We start from the raw sequence: 14,951 nt of genomic DNA, 5'->3' as shown, positions 1-14,951 counted from the left end.
TTCAGAGTATTTATGCTATGAAAGGAAAACAGAATTTTAAAATGTGTGGCTGGATTATAACCATTCCTTCCAGAATCATGTGTTTACATAAGGAGAAACCGATTTCTTTAGAGCGATGGCTGGCTTGGAGTTGTTTGACACGGGGAATTTTACATGCAGTTGGTGGAGAGTATAATTAAAACCATGCCATGCTCTGTTGCCCCTTACTGTCACAGAATTGCAGGTTATTCAGTCTCAGAGGTGCTTTTTAAGAACACATATGGAGTTTTAATGGATTGGTCCAACCTAGAAGTATAGTACAGTCAATTAAAAGACAACAAGAAAGGAAAGGAAGAAAGGGAAGGAAGGAAGAAAGGGAGTGAAGGAAGGAAAGAAAGAAAGGGAGGGAAGGAAAGAAAGAAGGGAAGGAAAGGAAAGAAAGAAAGAAAAGGAAGGAAGGAAAGGAAGGAAAGAAAGAAAAGAAAGGAAGGAAAGAAAGAAAAGGAGGGAAGGAAAGCAAAGAAAGAAAAGGAAGGAAGGAAAGGAAGGAAAGATAGAAAAGGAAGGAAGGAAAGGAAGGAAAGAAAGAAAAGGAAGGAAGGAAAGAAAAGGAAGGAAGGAAAGAAAAGGAAGGAAGGAAGGAAAGAAAAGGAAGGAAGGAAGGAAAGAAAAGGAAGGAAGGAAGGAAAGAAAAGGAAGGAAGGAAGGAAAGAAAAGGAAGGAAGGAAAGAAAAGGAAGGAAAGAAAGAAAAGGAAGGAAGGAAAGAAAAGGAAGGAAGGAAAGAAAAGGAAGGAAGGAAAGAAAAGGAAGGAAGGAAAGAAAAGGAAGGAAGGAAAGAAAAGGAAGGAAGGAAAGAAAAGGAAGGAAGGAAAGAAAAGGAAGGAAGGAAAGAAAAGGAAGGAAAGAAAGAAAAGGAAGGAAGGAAAGAAAAGGAAGGAAAGAAAGAAAAGGAAGGAAAGAAAGAAAAGGAAGGAAAGAAAGAAAAGGAAGGAAGGAAAGGAAGGAAAGAAAGAAAAGGAAGGAAGGAAAGGAAGGAAAGAAGGAAAGAAAGAAAAGGAAGGAAGGAAGGAAGGAAAGAAAAGGAAGGAAGGCAAGGAAGGAAGGAAAGAAAAGGAAGGAAGGAAGAAAAGGAAGGAAGAAAGAAAGAAACATTTAATGATGTTACCCAGGTTCTGGGTAAGAACTGAGCATAATATGCTATACCAGTGCTGCTCATTTTAGTGTAGTGGCTGGATTAAAGTATCTTTTCTCCTTAAAGGCGAGGGTAGGTCTAGCACGTGCTGTGAGCATTCATTTATCATTCATTTCCCACCATGTATTTGGAAGCTCTCGATGTGCTTCCCAACCGTGAGCCCAAGGTTTTGGGATCGCCATCACCATCCACCACTTGCCTTCCCCAAACCTGCGCTGTATTTTATTTCCTCAACCTGTACGTGGTATTTGGGGAGGTGATTATGTCCGTACACTGATGAACCACAAGGACCCGCACTTGATCCGGTCGTGTTGCCCCCGTCCACCCGGAGCTGAAGCCCTGGAAGCGATCCCATATCAAGTGTGTTTTTAGCAATATCTATTTGTGTGTGCTCTCTTTCCTATTTTAAGCACCTGGATGGTGGTGTTGATAACGGTGGTGGAAATGCTCTTCAAATTAATGTATCGTGCTTGACTTGCTTTCAGTATTTAAAAGGGGCTGATAAGAAAGATGGAGACACACTTTTTAGTAGGACCTGATGCAATAGAACAAGGGGTGATGGTTTAAACTAAAGGAGGGAGATTCAGGCTGGACATGAGGAAGGAATTGTTGGCCCTGAGGGTGGTGAGAGCCTGGCCCAGGTTGCCCAGAGAGGTGGTGGATGATCTTGATATCACATAAAATGCAATTTATCTTGGAAGAACCAAAACCAGATTTGGTTTGGCTTTGTAAATCTTATTTCTGAGGGAGGGGAGAAGCCCAAATTGCATTGACGACTATGAGCCAAATGAAGTTTATTGTTCTCTCCTTATTTACTGATACCACCCCAGCAAAATTTACTTTTATAAGAACCTCTATAAGCTTCTAAGGAGCTAATCCTGCAGTGAGCACAGCTGGAATCAGAACTTAAGGATTTCTTTGGGATTCTGTGCGTTAGGGTGTTGAACCAGCTCTTCCATGCGAGTGTCTCTGAGGCCCCTTTTCTGCTGGGTTCTGCACTCAAAAGGGGTTGAATTTATTTTGCCTTTTGTTGCTGTTGTTTTACACCAATACCAAGAATAAGTGAAGAACCAGGCCAGGCTGGACGGGGCTCTGAGCAACCTGAGCTGGTGAAGCTGTCCCTGCTCATGGACTCAATGAGCTTTGAAGGTCCCTTCCAACCCAAACTAATCTATGATTCTATTATATTTAGGTCCCTTTCATTTAAAAGCAGTGAAACGATGAGTAGCACAGTACTATCTCTGCAAGCCAGGTCCTTATGACTTCTCTGACTGGTTTGTGCGTCCTTTTCCTCTCAAAAACAGCCTGAGCTTTGGTGTAAGCTGATCCTGCTCCAGCAACCTCAGCAATGTACCCAAGGTCTCCTGCCAAGATTTCAAACAATAGTTTATTTTCTGGTTGCTGGAAGGGCGGCCGCAGGAGCTCTGCCAGGCCTCCCGTTGGGCTGGCCTGGACGTTCATTCAACTCTTCACGTGGGATTTGTGCTCTTGTGGTCCCTTGGGACACCCTCCCCAGCGCTTCCAGTCACCCTGAAATCACGGGCACCCTCAGGGCCGAGGTGGTGGCTTGAGGAGCACCAGGAGCCCCATGTCCACCAACCTACTGCTGCTTCATATATGGCATATAGGATTAGTTCATGTGTTTCTTTAGCAGAAGCATTTTCTTCTATTTCCTTCACAAAACCAGAGCAAAACTGAAGAATGCTGGACAAAAAGGTGCTATCATAAAACGCTATTTTTATTTCCAAACATTGGGCCTGTCATTCATAAAGCCCATCGGTCCATCACTCCCCTCTCTGCACCCAGAGGGCTTTACATAGATTTACATATGGAACAGACGTTTTTCGTATCGCTTAGCGCCCACAATGGGAGCAGTGTTGAGAGTTATGTTGGAGTGACAGCCTTCTCATAAATTAAATCTTGTCCCACATCTCCAGAAAGATTTGTTAGTAAAGGTCACACCAAGGTTCTTTATTACAGAAGAATATTTTCTTGTCAAAGTGTTCTGCTGTGTTAATATATTACGAGATCTTGCCTAAATGAAAAACAAAACAAGACAAAACTTGCCAACTCCCCTGAGAAATATCCTGAACTGCCTTTACCAAAACACATTAAAAAGTGCATTTTGTGATGTTTTTTTTTTAAATGTGCTTTTTTTGTTTCCACTGTTGGTAATTTGCAGTATTTGGGAGTTTTTAATAGGCTTCCCGACTGTGAGCGTGACTTGTTGAAGCTCCGCTGCTTTGAAACAGCTGCATTAAAACTCTCTCTTGTGCCTTTCCGCATCCGTATTTTACAGGTTTAGCTACTCAGATATTGCTTATCGGGAAAAAACACAAAATAAATGATCAGAAGCAAAAAGAAGCTTGTTTTAGACCTGTGGGTAGGGTTTAAGAAGAAAATACTGTCGAATAGCCCTTAAAGCTCTAAGGGATTTCTGGTTGTCTTTGTAGTGCCGTCGTGGTTTTTTGGTGTGGTCGCTCCATAGCTGCAGGAGTGAGGTGGGACCGGAGGAATCCGCAGCAGGAGGCGCCTCCCCGAAGAGGAGGGGACGGACCAGCGGTGCTCCCTGGCAATTCAGTCCTCCCGCAGCAGTGGTTCTAAGATGAACATCACAGATTTAAAACGAAGCAGCTTCCTCTGCGGTCCTACAAATTCATTTGAACTCTTCATTTTCTCCTTTGCTGAACTTCAGTCACGTTGCTTAGAACTTTTCCTGAGCTCGTTTCCGTCCGTGCGCTGAGTTTGCAATTATTTCTTACCCGGGGTACAATAATTCAGTAGGAACTGCATGTTCTTTTGTCAGACCTTTAAAACCACAGACTTGTATGAACTCTGCAATTAGTTCTATTTTTGGTTTATGAAAATAATGCAATAATTCATTGTTTTGTAAGCTTGAGAGAATAGTTTAAGCTCAGCTAAAAAGCTTTCCTATGGGACTACCAAGGGAAGAGTTGGGTCTTGCTTATGCAGGTAGAGCACATGTGGTTTGTAATCCAGTGTTGCCAGAGATGTCCAGTGTTTCTGATCAATGCGACAGAGACATTGATCTAGAAGATGTTTTTGAAAATGATTAATTAACCTCTAAGAGAATCTCTGCTGAAATGTAATCATGTTACCAGCTACACAGTGTGTGAAAACGCAGCATCGGCATCACTATGAGCACAGTGTGCCAGAGTTAAACCTCTGCTCTCCACCTCCTTAGGATGGAAAACGATGCTGAAACAGAACCTCCTGTACCACTGGATGATCTAAAGTCTGTTATGAATGGAAATGAAGAAGATGAAAAGCTTCAAGTTAAAATACAGGCTTTTGAAGAGAAAATAAATGTTGACAACAATACTCCTGGCTCAGTGCGGAGATACAGCTTGGGCCAGGTTTCTAAAGAAGAAAGGAAGGATATGAGATTTAACAGGTAAGGGTATGAGATTTAACAGGTATGGCTGTGTAAAATGTGTGTGTGTTTTTCATGAGTATCAGTTTTATAATAAAACTTTATCCAAACATTGAGAAATTGGTCCCGTGGCATGATACCTATGAGCATCATAAGCCTAATTTCAACCAAGCCTCATATCCAGGAATTTACAGGCTGGATAAAATCTTTCTAAATTATTAACCAAAAAATTTATTTAATCTCTTCTGTGCCCTAAAACAGCACGAGGGGTAGGAAAATATTTGCATACAGATATTACTAGAAAGGAAGATACAGGGGCCTCTCCGGGGTATTGTTGCTAACAATACGTATCAGATATTTGAATCAAATATTGTCTGTGTGAAACGAGTGTGACTCTGGGTGAGATCAGGGCTTAACTTCACCCTCAGTGTATGTGTATATACACATATATATATATATATAAATGCAGAACTGGAGGCTGAATCTTGGTGCAGTTAACTGGCTGCCGGATGGCATTTTTATGATGTGATCCATAAAGCACACACTCCAGTCCCAGGGTTATAGGCTTTTTGTGGATAGGTTGAGTGGCTCCCTCCATGGCATGCAGATGTTGTGATATATGGATATCGTTTTGTTTGCTTATTCAAGCTGTGGCTTGAGTTTTGCTTTTGAAATGCATATTTACCCCAAGATACTTGCCTTTGGCTGAGCAAGCCTTGTGTTCGGCTGTGAAGCAGCCGCATGGGGGTAACCTGGAAGAACATGTGTTCGGGTGATTTTTGTGCCTTACGTCTATTTCAAACCACTTTTCCTGTCCTTAATCGCCTTCCAGGTCCAAAAGCCTGGCTTTGCACGCAGTCCGCGTGAAGGGGACGAACTCGGAGAGCGGGCAGGACGAGGAGAACGGGGAGATAACTGCTGGTATCTCCTTCACCGAGATCTACATCAGCCAAGAGAACGACAAAGTGCCTTTCGGTGTTGAACCCGAAGCGATGCAACTGGGAAATTCTTTGGTTTCACGCCAGAGTCTCGATTACACAGAATCAGCGAATTTGGCAGAATCTCCTGAAGAAAAGGCCCTGGAAGGAAGCGCAGAGGCAGCGGCGAGCCCCGTGGAGTACCAGGACAAGCTCTACTTGCACTTGAAGGAAAACCTGGGTACAGTGAAAGAATACGTTGCGGAGATGGGGAGGAAAATTCCGATCCCCGACCAGTGTGTTATTGAAGGTAAGAACACTTGAGCCTGTCCCATCACCAGAACTTCAACATGGCACTGAAAGTCCGCTCAGGGACTGAGCAAATGGGTGGGAAAGATCCTCTAGTGCAGAGCTCGGGGATGGGGAGGAATGTTAGAATCATAATCACAGGATGGTTTGGGTTGAAGGACCTTCCCAGCTCCCCCAGTGCCATGACAGGGACATCTCCACCAGCTCAGGTTGCTTGGAGCCCCATCCAGCCTGGCCTGGGATGTCTCAGGGATGGTTCATCCACCACCTCTCTGGGTACCTGGGCCAGGCTCTCACCACCCTCAGGGCCAACAATTCCTTCCTCATATTTATTCTTAGTGATATTATTATTAAATCAATTGATCGCAGGATACACCAGGAATGAGGCAGGTCGGGACTCTCAGGTTGACACATTCCAGCCCAGACTCAAAGCTCCCTGAGGCCCAGCAGAATGAGATCCCTGGTGCGTTGGGTTGGGTTGGATCCCGTCCCCCCTCTCTCCTGGGGTTGTTTAAGGCTTTCATCAAGGGTGGGTGTTTGTTTTCAAGCACGAGGAAGCTGCTTTGCTGAGGCTGCGGGGGTGGGCGATACGCTGCGAGATGGGGCTTTGATATTTCTCTTTGAAGTAGATCTTCCAGGTTGGGTTGTGAGCCTCTTATACTGAGCTATAGTTGTGTCCTCTAACGTGAGTTTATGTGCATCTAACCACTTGCTGCTGGTCATGAGCTATTTACAGCCCAGCCCTTCGATGATTCCAAAGTGTAGCTGACTCAATAAATTAAATCATTTTATGGTCACATAAAACATCATCTTCTAACACTACGTAACTTCAGGCCCATCTAATATCAACTTTTCTTGATAAAATATTTGCTTGCTTACTTTTGCTTTTCAACTTTTTGACCACTGAAGTTTCCTGTCATAAAATAGACATAACTACATATGTTTTAAAAGCCTGTGCTTCTCAAGAGTTTCCTAAATATCTTAAATTCCAGGCATACTGTTTGAAATAGTTATTTGGTAGAAGCTTTTGTTTCATAAAGTCACAGTGGAAACAGAAGAGTGAACAGTGTGGCTTTTGAAGTGCTGAATGCCATGACCTCGCATTCACCGAATGCAATACGTTGGATATTTTTCAATGTATTGCTTAGCTTCCATTCTGAAGTAACTGTTATGATATGTTCTAAGTATGTGACTGTTTCTAAATTCATCCAAACTATTGTAATTTCCCGAAAATCCTCAGCTAACATTCTTAGGGAAATTCTTTGAGTTAGGACACATGTGCAGAACAGGAGATTTACGTGACTCATTGGAAAGATGCTGGAGAAACGCAGTCTGGCTCATTACACCGGGGACAGCTCTGTTAATATTTCAGATGTTACATAAACCATCCCATCCCAAACCTCGCGGTTATTGGACTTCTGTGATTTCTGCACATTGTAACGGCCCATTCAAATATATCTGGTTTACTTTTCAAATAAGATGTTTAGAAAATAGCAAGAAGATGTTAGAAAAATATATTAATATACATAGTTGGGCAATATTACATTGGTTATGTAGGAGTTTGAACTGGAAATGTGATATGCAAAAAGGGGAAAATATGAAGAGCCAGGCACTTAAGAGTCCCATGAAACAGAGAAGGAAATAGTGGTAAAGTCAGTTGCAAGGAAATAGGGAGGAATAAGAGGGAAATAGAGAAGTTGCTGCTGTGTGTGTGTTCTGTGCTTGTTGCTTACAGCTCTTTTACTCACCCTTTGAGTTAATACCAGGATACGGTGCTGCGGGGACTTTCTGACTCGAATCAGAATCTCCATTCCAACATCCCTCCTAAGGGCCAAAGTTGAGAAAATGGGATTTCTTAACCAAAAAACTGAAGAAGGGTTCGTAACAATCATCAGCACTGTGCAAGGCAGTCAAGGGAACAGCCCATGCTGGACAAGGCGAGAAATAATTGTATTATAATTGCACAGCTGAGAAAAATGAACGCAAAATATCAGTGAATGTAGCAGGTACGGGCTGCAGAACAAACACGAAGCGTTCAAATGGAGCTGAGATCTCTTAATGCAACATAGTCAGCGGTTTATGCTTGTTAATGTCTGTTTCCTTAAAAAAAATAGCATAAGGATATTTCAAACCATTAATGAAAGTGAACTTAAGCCTAAAGAAGTGTAAAGAACATATGTGGACTTCTGGTATGAAGTTAATCTAGATCGTAGCATAAAGACACCCATAGCACATTGAGAAATACTTACAAGAAGCGAAAGACCAAGACAAAAATGAATACTTGCAGCAGGAAGAAAAAAAAGCAATTTCCCTAATACGCTTAAGAACCAAGTTTAGCTTCTTTTACCCCTAAGCAGAAATATGAGTGTGAAGTGTTCTTAAGATGCTTTTTCAGCCTCAACAATAGAGACAGCTCTGTAGCCTGTGCTGGTTGGGGAGGTGTGGAGGTTCAAAGCACATGAAAGAAACCTGCAAGCTGAAGAAACTTTCCTGTTTCTTCCATGTGCATCAGTTGGATTCATGTAAGATTTCATTTCCACCACAGCTCCGATGCCACGGGTGCTCTGAGCGTGGGCACGGGGCCAGGGCTGCTCCTCGGTCACGTCCTCCGCTCGGTAATGTTGTCCGTGATTTGATTTGTGGTATATGTCAAAATGTATGTAATATTAACTCGAGCGGTTGATTTTACAGCTGTGAAGGGATGCAGTTGAAGAACTGTAAGGGTGGATCCGTGGTCAGCCCGTGACAGTTAATTTGAAGCCGTCTCATGTAAATATTGAAAAGTGACTTGTCCTCAGCTCTGTTATCTCACTTAGTGTTTGCTGGGTCGCGGTCACGGCTGCGCTGGTGGCCAGAACCTCTTAGGAAATGGCCAAGTCGAGGGTGTTTTGAAGAACAGAGAAGCTCCAACAGCTTCCCCAGCGCTTGTGTGTGTGTACGTGAGTGAACCTGTTGGAACTACCACTGGAGTCAGCGAGGGGCGGAAGGAAGGCATCCGAAACCACAAAAATCCATTTATTTTAGATCCATTGGGGGCTGATGGTTTGGTTTGGTTTCTGCTTATTTTGAACCACTTCACCCAGATTCACGTCTCCGCCGTATCTTAAGCAATCGGAGGCATTCTTTTCTGTCATGTTCATCACTAATCCTCTTAATCCTTTGGATATTTTCCTAAAAAAAAAAAAGAATGCCACCGTATTTGTCAGGTTCTTTATCTTTCATGGAGCTAAGCGAAGGAGTTTTCATCAGCCCATATTTTTCCGGATGGTTTGTGATCTTTTACCTTATCGGTACCTCCAGGATCTTGCAGATGGCAGCGGCCCAGGCTTGTACATCTATCATTTCCCAAATGCTCCCAAGTTTCATTATTGCTTTTCGATGTACGCTGGGCGGGATTTCCACCGCCCGCGTTTGAGGTCCCCATGTTGTATTTGCCGCAGTTCTACTTGCTCTTTAGATAATTGGGATTAAAATGCCACCGTTAATGCCTACAGCTCAGAGCACTGAGTGTCGGCTGAGCTGTTGGAAAGAAAGCACTTGGTAATATCTGTGTGTAGAAGATGCCGAAGCATTCGCGCATCTTCAGCCTCTTTTTTTAAAAGGATGGAGCCCATTCATTCCATTCCTAGTCACTGAAGCCACGTGCAAAATGTGATGCCATCCAGTGAAAGATATTATAACCATTTAATAGCAGTGAGTCACTCCCGGCTCCTCGGTGCCCTACAGGAGGAAATACAGACAGCAAACATTGTCTGGGATTAATGGCAGAACCCTGAAAAGTGACGTAGGCGGCAGGGGAAACAGGTTGCAATCCGCTGGCCCTAAATCTGGTTGTTATTATGTTTTATGCGGTACCGGGGGATAATCTGTACCATATGGCGGTGGAGATGGAAAAGCTCGTTGGTCCCCCGCAGCGCTGGCCCTGCACCGGTCGGAGGAATTCCAGCGCTCCGTGAGCCAGGCGCTGATTTGGAACAGATGGACCCCTGGTCCTTTGCCGGGATCGCAATGCGGCCCAGCCCAGCGCTTCCAGAGGTACCAACACTGCTGCTGCTAGGCCAAAAAATCCTATTAGACGGCATTTTATTCTATAGAACTGGTATTTTTATTGCATCCCACACGAGGTAAATGCACTTTTGCTTCTGAAGGTGGGACAACGTGGCAGAGACATTTTGGTATTTGACTGTTGCACCTTCCCTGATGACATGGGCTTTTCATTGCCCCAATGGTAATGGAAGGACTTTATTATGATTTTTCTCTAACTATAATAAAGTTAAGCTATTCTGTATGGTTTTTGCCACTCAACTCAGATTAGAACTCTGTGTATTGAGTGCATTGTCGTGGACCCCACCATAGCCTTGCCCTCCCCATTAATTTTTGTGTAACTTATTGGAGGTGCAATCTGTGGGACTGAATTACAGCACATATGCAAAGCTAGTGGTGTTAAAAATCAGTGTTTCTTGAGGCTGGTTGCTTTAAAAATACACCTTTTCCTCCTATAGGTGTATTTATTGTTTGCATGCTTATTTGTGATGCAAACTAAAGAGATCAGGCAAAGGAAACTGAGGAAGTCGAAAAAGGCTTAAAATTGAAATGTAAAAAGTTGCATCCGTTTCTTGTTCCCCGCTTTCACGTTTGTGGGTGGGTTTAATTCACTTTGGGAAATTTATGAGCATACTTTTACTCCTATTAACAGATTTTATTTAATAGTGAAGGATCACCAATGTAAATCAAATAATGCATCAATTGTTCCCAGAACCAGCGACTCTGTACCGCTTGCCTGTCACCCTCCTGGTTTAGCCCAGCATGTCAACCCGCAATCACCAACAATTAACAACCCTACTGACATTCCTCTGTTCATACTTTGTTCTTTTTCCCCAGGCACAACCACTTACTAGTGAACTTTGAGACAAATATTCTCTTGTTTCCCATAGGAAAAACAAGTTGATGCTTGTTCTCTTGGAATTTTGGGACTTGCTAACAGGTGTGATGAGAAATGCGATTGCCCGTATTTAGGTCAGTGCCACAATGAAGACACACCTGGTGTCCTGTCACTTTATCCCTCATCTGTCCCTTTCCTCCTCGTGCTGTATCTTTTCACGTGCTGATGTGTACAAGGGATTTTCCTGGCCCAAGCGAAACCATCGGATCCATCATCCAGCTCCAAGAGCTAGCACTCTTAAATAGTCATAAGCCTCTCTCTGTATTTTATTTATTTTATTTATTTATTTTATTTATTATTTTATTTATTTTATTTATTATTTTATTGTTGTATTTCACTTTTCCGCAGTCAGAGGCTCTATGAACCCATGCAGTATAGACCCGCTGTCAGAGCCACAGATGTAGTGGCTGAAATGGTGTTCCCATAAATCCTCGTTGGGCTCCGGCGGAACGGGTTACTCAGGGAAATGGAAGTTGGCACCAACACCCTCCTTCAAATTTGCTTTCCGCATTTAGAACCGTCGGTAGTTTTTAAAGTACAAAACTGATTCCAGAGTCTGTAAATACGCAGCTTAAATGTGACCAATGTAATAGGCTTAATGTCCTCGGGGAAATTAGTTAATATTTTCCTTCCTCTCTCCCTTATGTACTTTTGACCAATTATTTTAAAGAGTCGCAGATCAATCTTGGCCATAATTTGGACTTTATTGCTTTAAATCCCATGAAAAGGACCTTTAGTCACCGCTGGATTGCGGCGTTTACCGAGCTGTGCCAGGTGCTGGGGGAGCGGCCGCACAGCAAAGGGGTTTTATTGACCAGAATCTCCTGTGTCTTGTGTCTCAACGATACCCAGAAAGTTTCTTTGGGGCTAAATCCACCTTTCCAGGTGAAGTCAGGGCGAGCGGCGACGTGTTCCCACCCGGGAATTACACGGAGGGTCAGGGATCTGAGTTGTCTTCACCTTCGTAGGCTGGGGATGGTTTCATTTAACCTCAAAGCGTTTTGCTGACTCTGGCCTGCAAGTGATTTATTTTCGCTCTTCCTAGCAAAAATCTTTGTATTTCCTTGTTAACCTGTTCCCCGCTCACCCATCAGATTCGCCATCGTCAACCGCTGTGCATCACCGAGTGCAAACGCCACCAGTTGTTTTCCCTAAAGTGATACTGTCAGGTCTCCCAGGTGTGAACGGGTCTTGCTGTGTTGGATTTTCTCTCCTTTAACTCCTCTGAAATCTGTGGGGATTACACGAAGCTGATATTTGGTTCATGGTGGTTTATATAACTTTCAATGATGGACTGGGCAAAGCAGGCAACATCGCCCAGCTAAAGCTCAGCCCGTTTACATACGTGTGGTTTAGGAAAGCCCAAAATGCATCATCTTAACCTACGTATTGCGCTGAGTACCTAAGTACGTACAATTCGTGAATGCTGATTGTAAAAGTGCATTTTTCATTCTCGGAGTGTGTCTGAGCACGAGTCAGAACATGGATGTGTGACACATGTGCTTCGCTCCTAAATAATCCTGCCACACTCCTAAATAATCCCGCCGCACTTACCCACAAGGGACAGCAAAAATGACCTACTGTGATGGACCTTTTGAGGGCTAAGTAATGGTTCTTTGGGATCCTCGAATAAGATATTATACAAGTGCAATGTTATAGTGGAAGTATCAAACCCCATGGTGAAGGTTATTCCTCTGCTGCAGTGGGATATGGTGTATAGAATCCGAATTGGAATTGCTACACAAGTGGGGAAATACTTGTAAAGAGCAATATTGTCACTTCTAGTGACATTCGATGCTTTGGTTTGGCTTCTTAAAAATGAAGATGTAGCATATAAAATTTAGTGCATAACAACCGCTTGTTTTTAACAAATCCAGGACACACTTGCCATATATAATACAGGCATTTTGGGGGGATGTTTTGAGCACAACAGACCGATAACCTGTTGAACAATATTTACACCATCTGCAATGTTTTTATGTGGGATGGAGTACAAGAGAACTCTACTGCCATGGTTACATATGATTAAAAGTTTAAACACATTTTATTATTCATAATGCCAGAATATTATGACCGAACCCACATTACAATTAGTATTTTTAGTTCGAGGTGCGTCTGTGTGCAGGAGTTAATGGCCCAACGGGCCCCTGGTTATTCTACAGTGTGTGTATATCCCATGTGCTAATCTCTCCTGCCTTAGGTTAGTATCTCATGATGCTGTTCATTAAAATGATGATTTTTTTTTCCCCCATTTTAAACGTTTTGTGAAATGGCACAATGTAAATGTTTTTCTGACGTGTCATTTTCTTTAAAATGCACTCGGATGATAGGAAACTCATTTCCCGTGGTGTTGCTGTGTTGGTTTGCATTTGAGCGGATTGCAGTATAACAGTGCTAGAGGTGGATCAGGGTCATCTTAGTCTCTGTCAGAACGTCTGTTATTTAACCACTTTCCACTGACACGGGGCTAACTGAGATTAGCTGTTGGATGTTGAAACCCGTAGTTCATTTCAAACCACTGAAAAACACACGTAGGAAACTTTGGCTTGTTATCAGACATTGCCAAACTCAGCATAGCAAACGTAGCAGAAATAGTGATGAGTAATTGCTCGTCTCATACCAAAGGCTTGAAGGTGGTCTGAGTAGGAGGCTTCTTTTCAGTCGCTATTGACAAATTAATGCTGCTTTTTCCAGGAACAAACTTTTTGCTGAGCCAAGGTGTACTGCAGCTCTTGAGCTGACGGTTATTTTGGCACATATTGTCAGCCTTGATGTTTTTCCCTGTGTCATCCGCAATGCCTTGCTAAGCGATTCATTAGGTTTTTGTGTCTCTCCATAGATCCCTTGCAATTATTTTGTTCTGCAGCAATTTGGAACCTCCTCCTCAGTCCTTTCAAACACGATCCTGCCCAGCACTGAGCATCCTTTCTTCATTATGAACCCGCAGCCTTTAAATTCCTCCCAGGTTTATTGTCAATTTGTACCTTTCTAGCTGAAAAAACAACTGCTGGACCTGTAACCATCTGTGGTGCACAGAGCAGGGGTCTTCAGCGCGGGCCGTGCTGGTGGAAGAGCGTTCTGTCCACAGCTCCTTGGAGACATCATTGACTTCTGTGCTTTAATATGTCCCAGGACTTCAGGTCACTCTAATTAACCCCTTCACTTTCTCAAACTCCTCCTTTATATTGAACGCGAACACCGGCAGGTGGCTGGTTTGGATAGTTAAACTCAGTTTTCCCCCATAGCTACTAATCAAAGAGTAGTGGATTTTATGTCCGGTCTTTTTCCTGCTGAGATGGTCATGTTGCTTATGGACATGATATATCTGTGATCTGCACCTAAGTTAATTGTTTTGTTTTCTTAATCATCAGTTTAGCAGCATTTGCATCTTTGTTGGTTTGAATTTAAACCCTGGCTGAAAGCGACAGCCACACACGCGCTTCTGATCTCGTCCCACTGTAGACCTCAGCCTACGTTTCTGCTGGGATGGGTGGTTGACACGACCCAGACAGCACTTCCACGTCCCGCAGGATTTAGTCAATGTGCACAAATCAATGTTGTTTTCAAAGAGCCGCCTCCAAATGCCCAACGCTTGGCATCAAGCCGCTACTTCATGCAGACTCTCTCCTTCTTCAAGGCAACATTTCCCTGCAATATGTTCATTTGTTCAGGCCTATACAAGAGGGAAGAGTGCCGTGTGTCCTACACCAACAATTGTGCCTCTTTTTTGGGTGTGTTTGGTGAAGCCAAGAGCAGCGGCCCTATTTCAGCTCCTCTTTCCTTCACCATTGCAAAGCAAAGGAAACATCTTCCAAGTTGTCTTGTCCATGTACAGGTGGGTTTTCTTGTTGGCTCACCCGTGGATCAGGAGAGCTGGGGCTGCTCTGGCTCCTTCTGTCTCTTTGGAGGGGAGTGATCTGAATGATGTTTGTCATCCCATTCAGCTCAACATCCTTTTGATTTGGTCCTCGTGGTCACTTCCAGATGTTCTGCATGGCCTTGGCTTGTGTGTGTGAGTGCGGTGACTCCACTGGGTTTGTGAGCTCCAGCTTTAACCTTCCCGTGCCTTTACACCTCAGATCTCCTGGGCTACGGTGGGGTCTCAGCGAGCTCTGCAGCCCCAGCTTGGCACAGGTGACTTGCTTTTCTCAGCAAATTCAGACAGTTTGGTCAAAGGATAATAAAGTGGTTTCCAGTTGCCAGCTTCTGCAGTTTTC

The 14,951-nt window shown here is 43.5% G+C and overlaps 1 protein-coding gene across 1 annotated transcript in view; it reads left to right on the top strand.

The window, feature by feature from the left end:
* The window catches only part of VEPH1 (ventricular zone expressed PH domain containing 1), a gene marked incomplete at both ends in the record, with an annotated part of 67,732 nt that overhangs the window by 28,417 nt on the left and 24,364 nt on the right, over positions 1–14,951 (top strand). Inside the window, 2 exons of the mRNA XM_080349622.1 lie at positions 4,378–4,587; positions 5,399–5,793. Coding sequence (XP_080205748.1) covers positions 4,378–4,587; positions 5,399–5,793 — 605 coding nt within the window. The remainder of the gene's footprint in view (positions 1–4,377; positions 4,588–5,398; positions 5,794–14,951) is intronic.

Source organism: Nesoenas mayeri, assembly GCF_963082525.1.
Source record: "Nesoenas mayeri genome assembly, chromosome: 9".
Taxonomy (NCBI): Eukaryota; Metazoa; Chordata; class Aves; order Columbiformes; family Columbidae; genus Nesoenas; species Nesoenas mayeri.
Note: the sequence above shows the minus strand (reverse complement) of the source record. Positions and strands in the feature narration are given on the sequence as shown.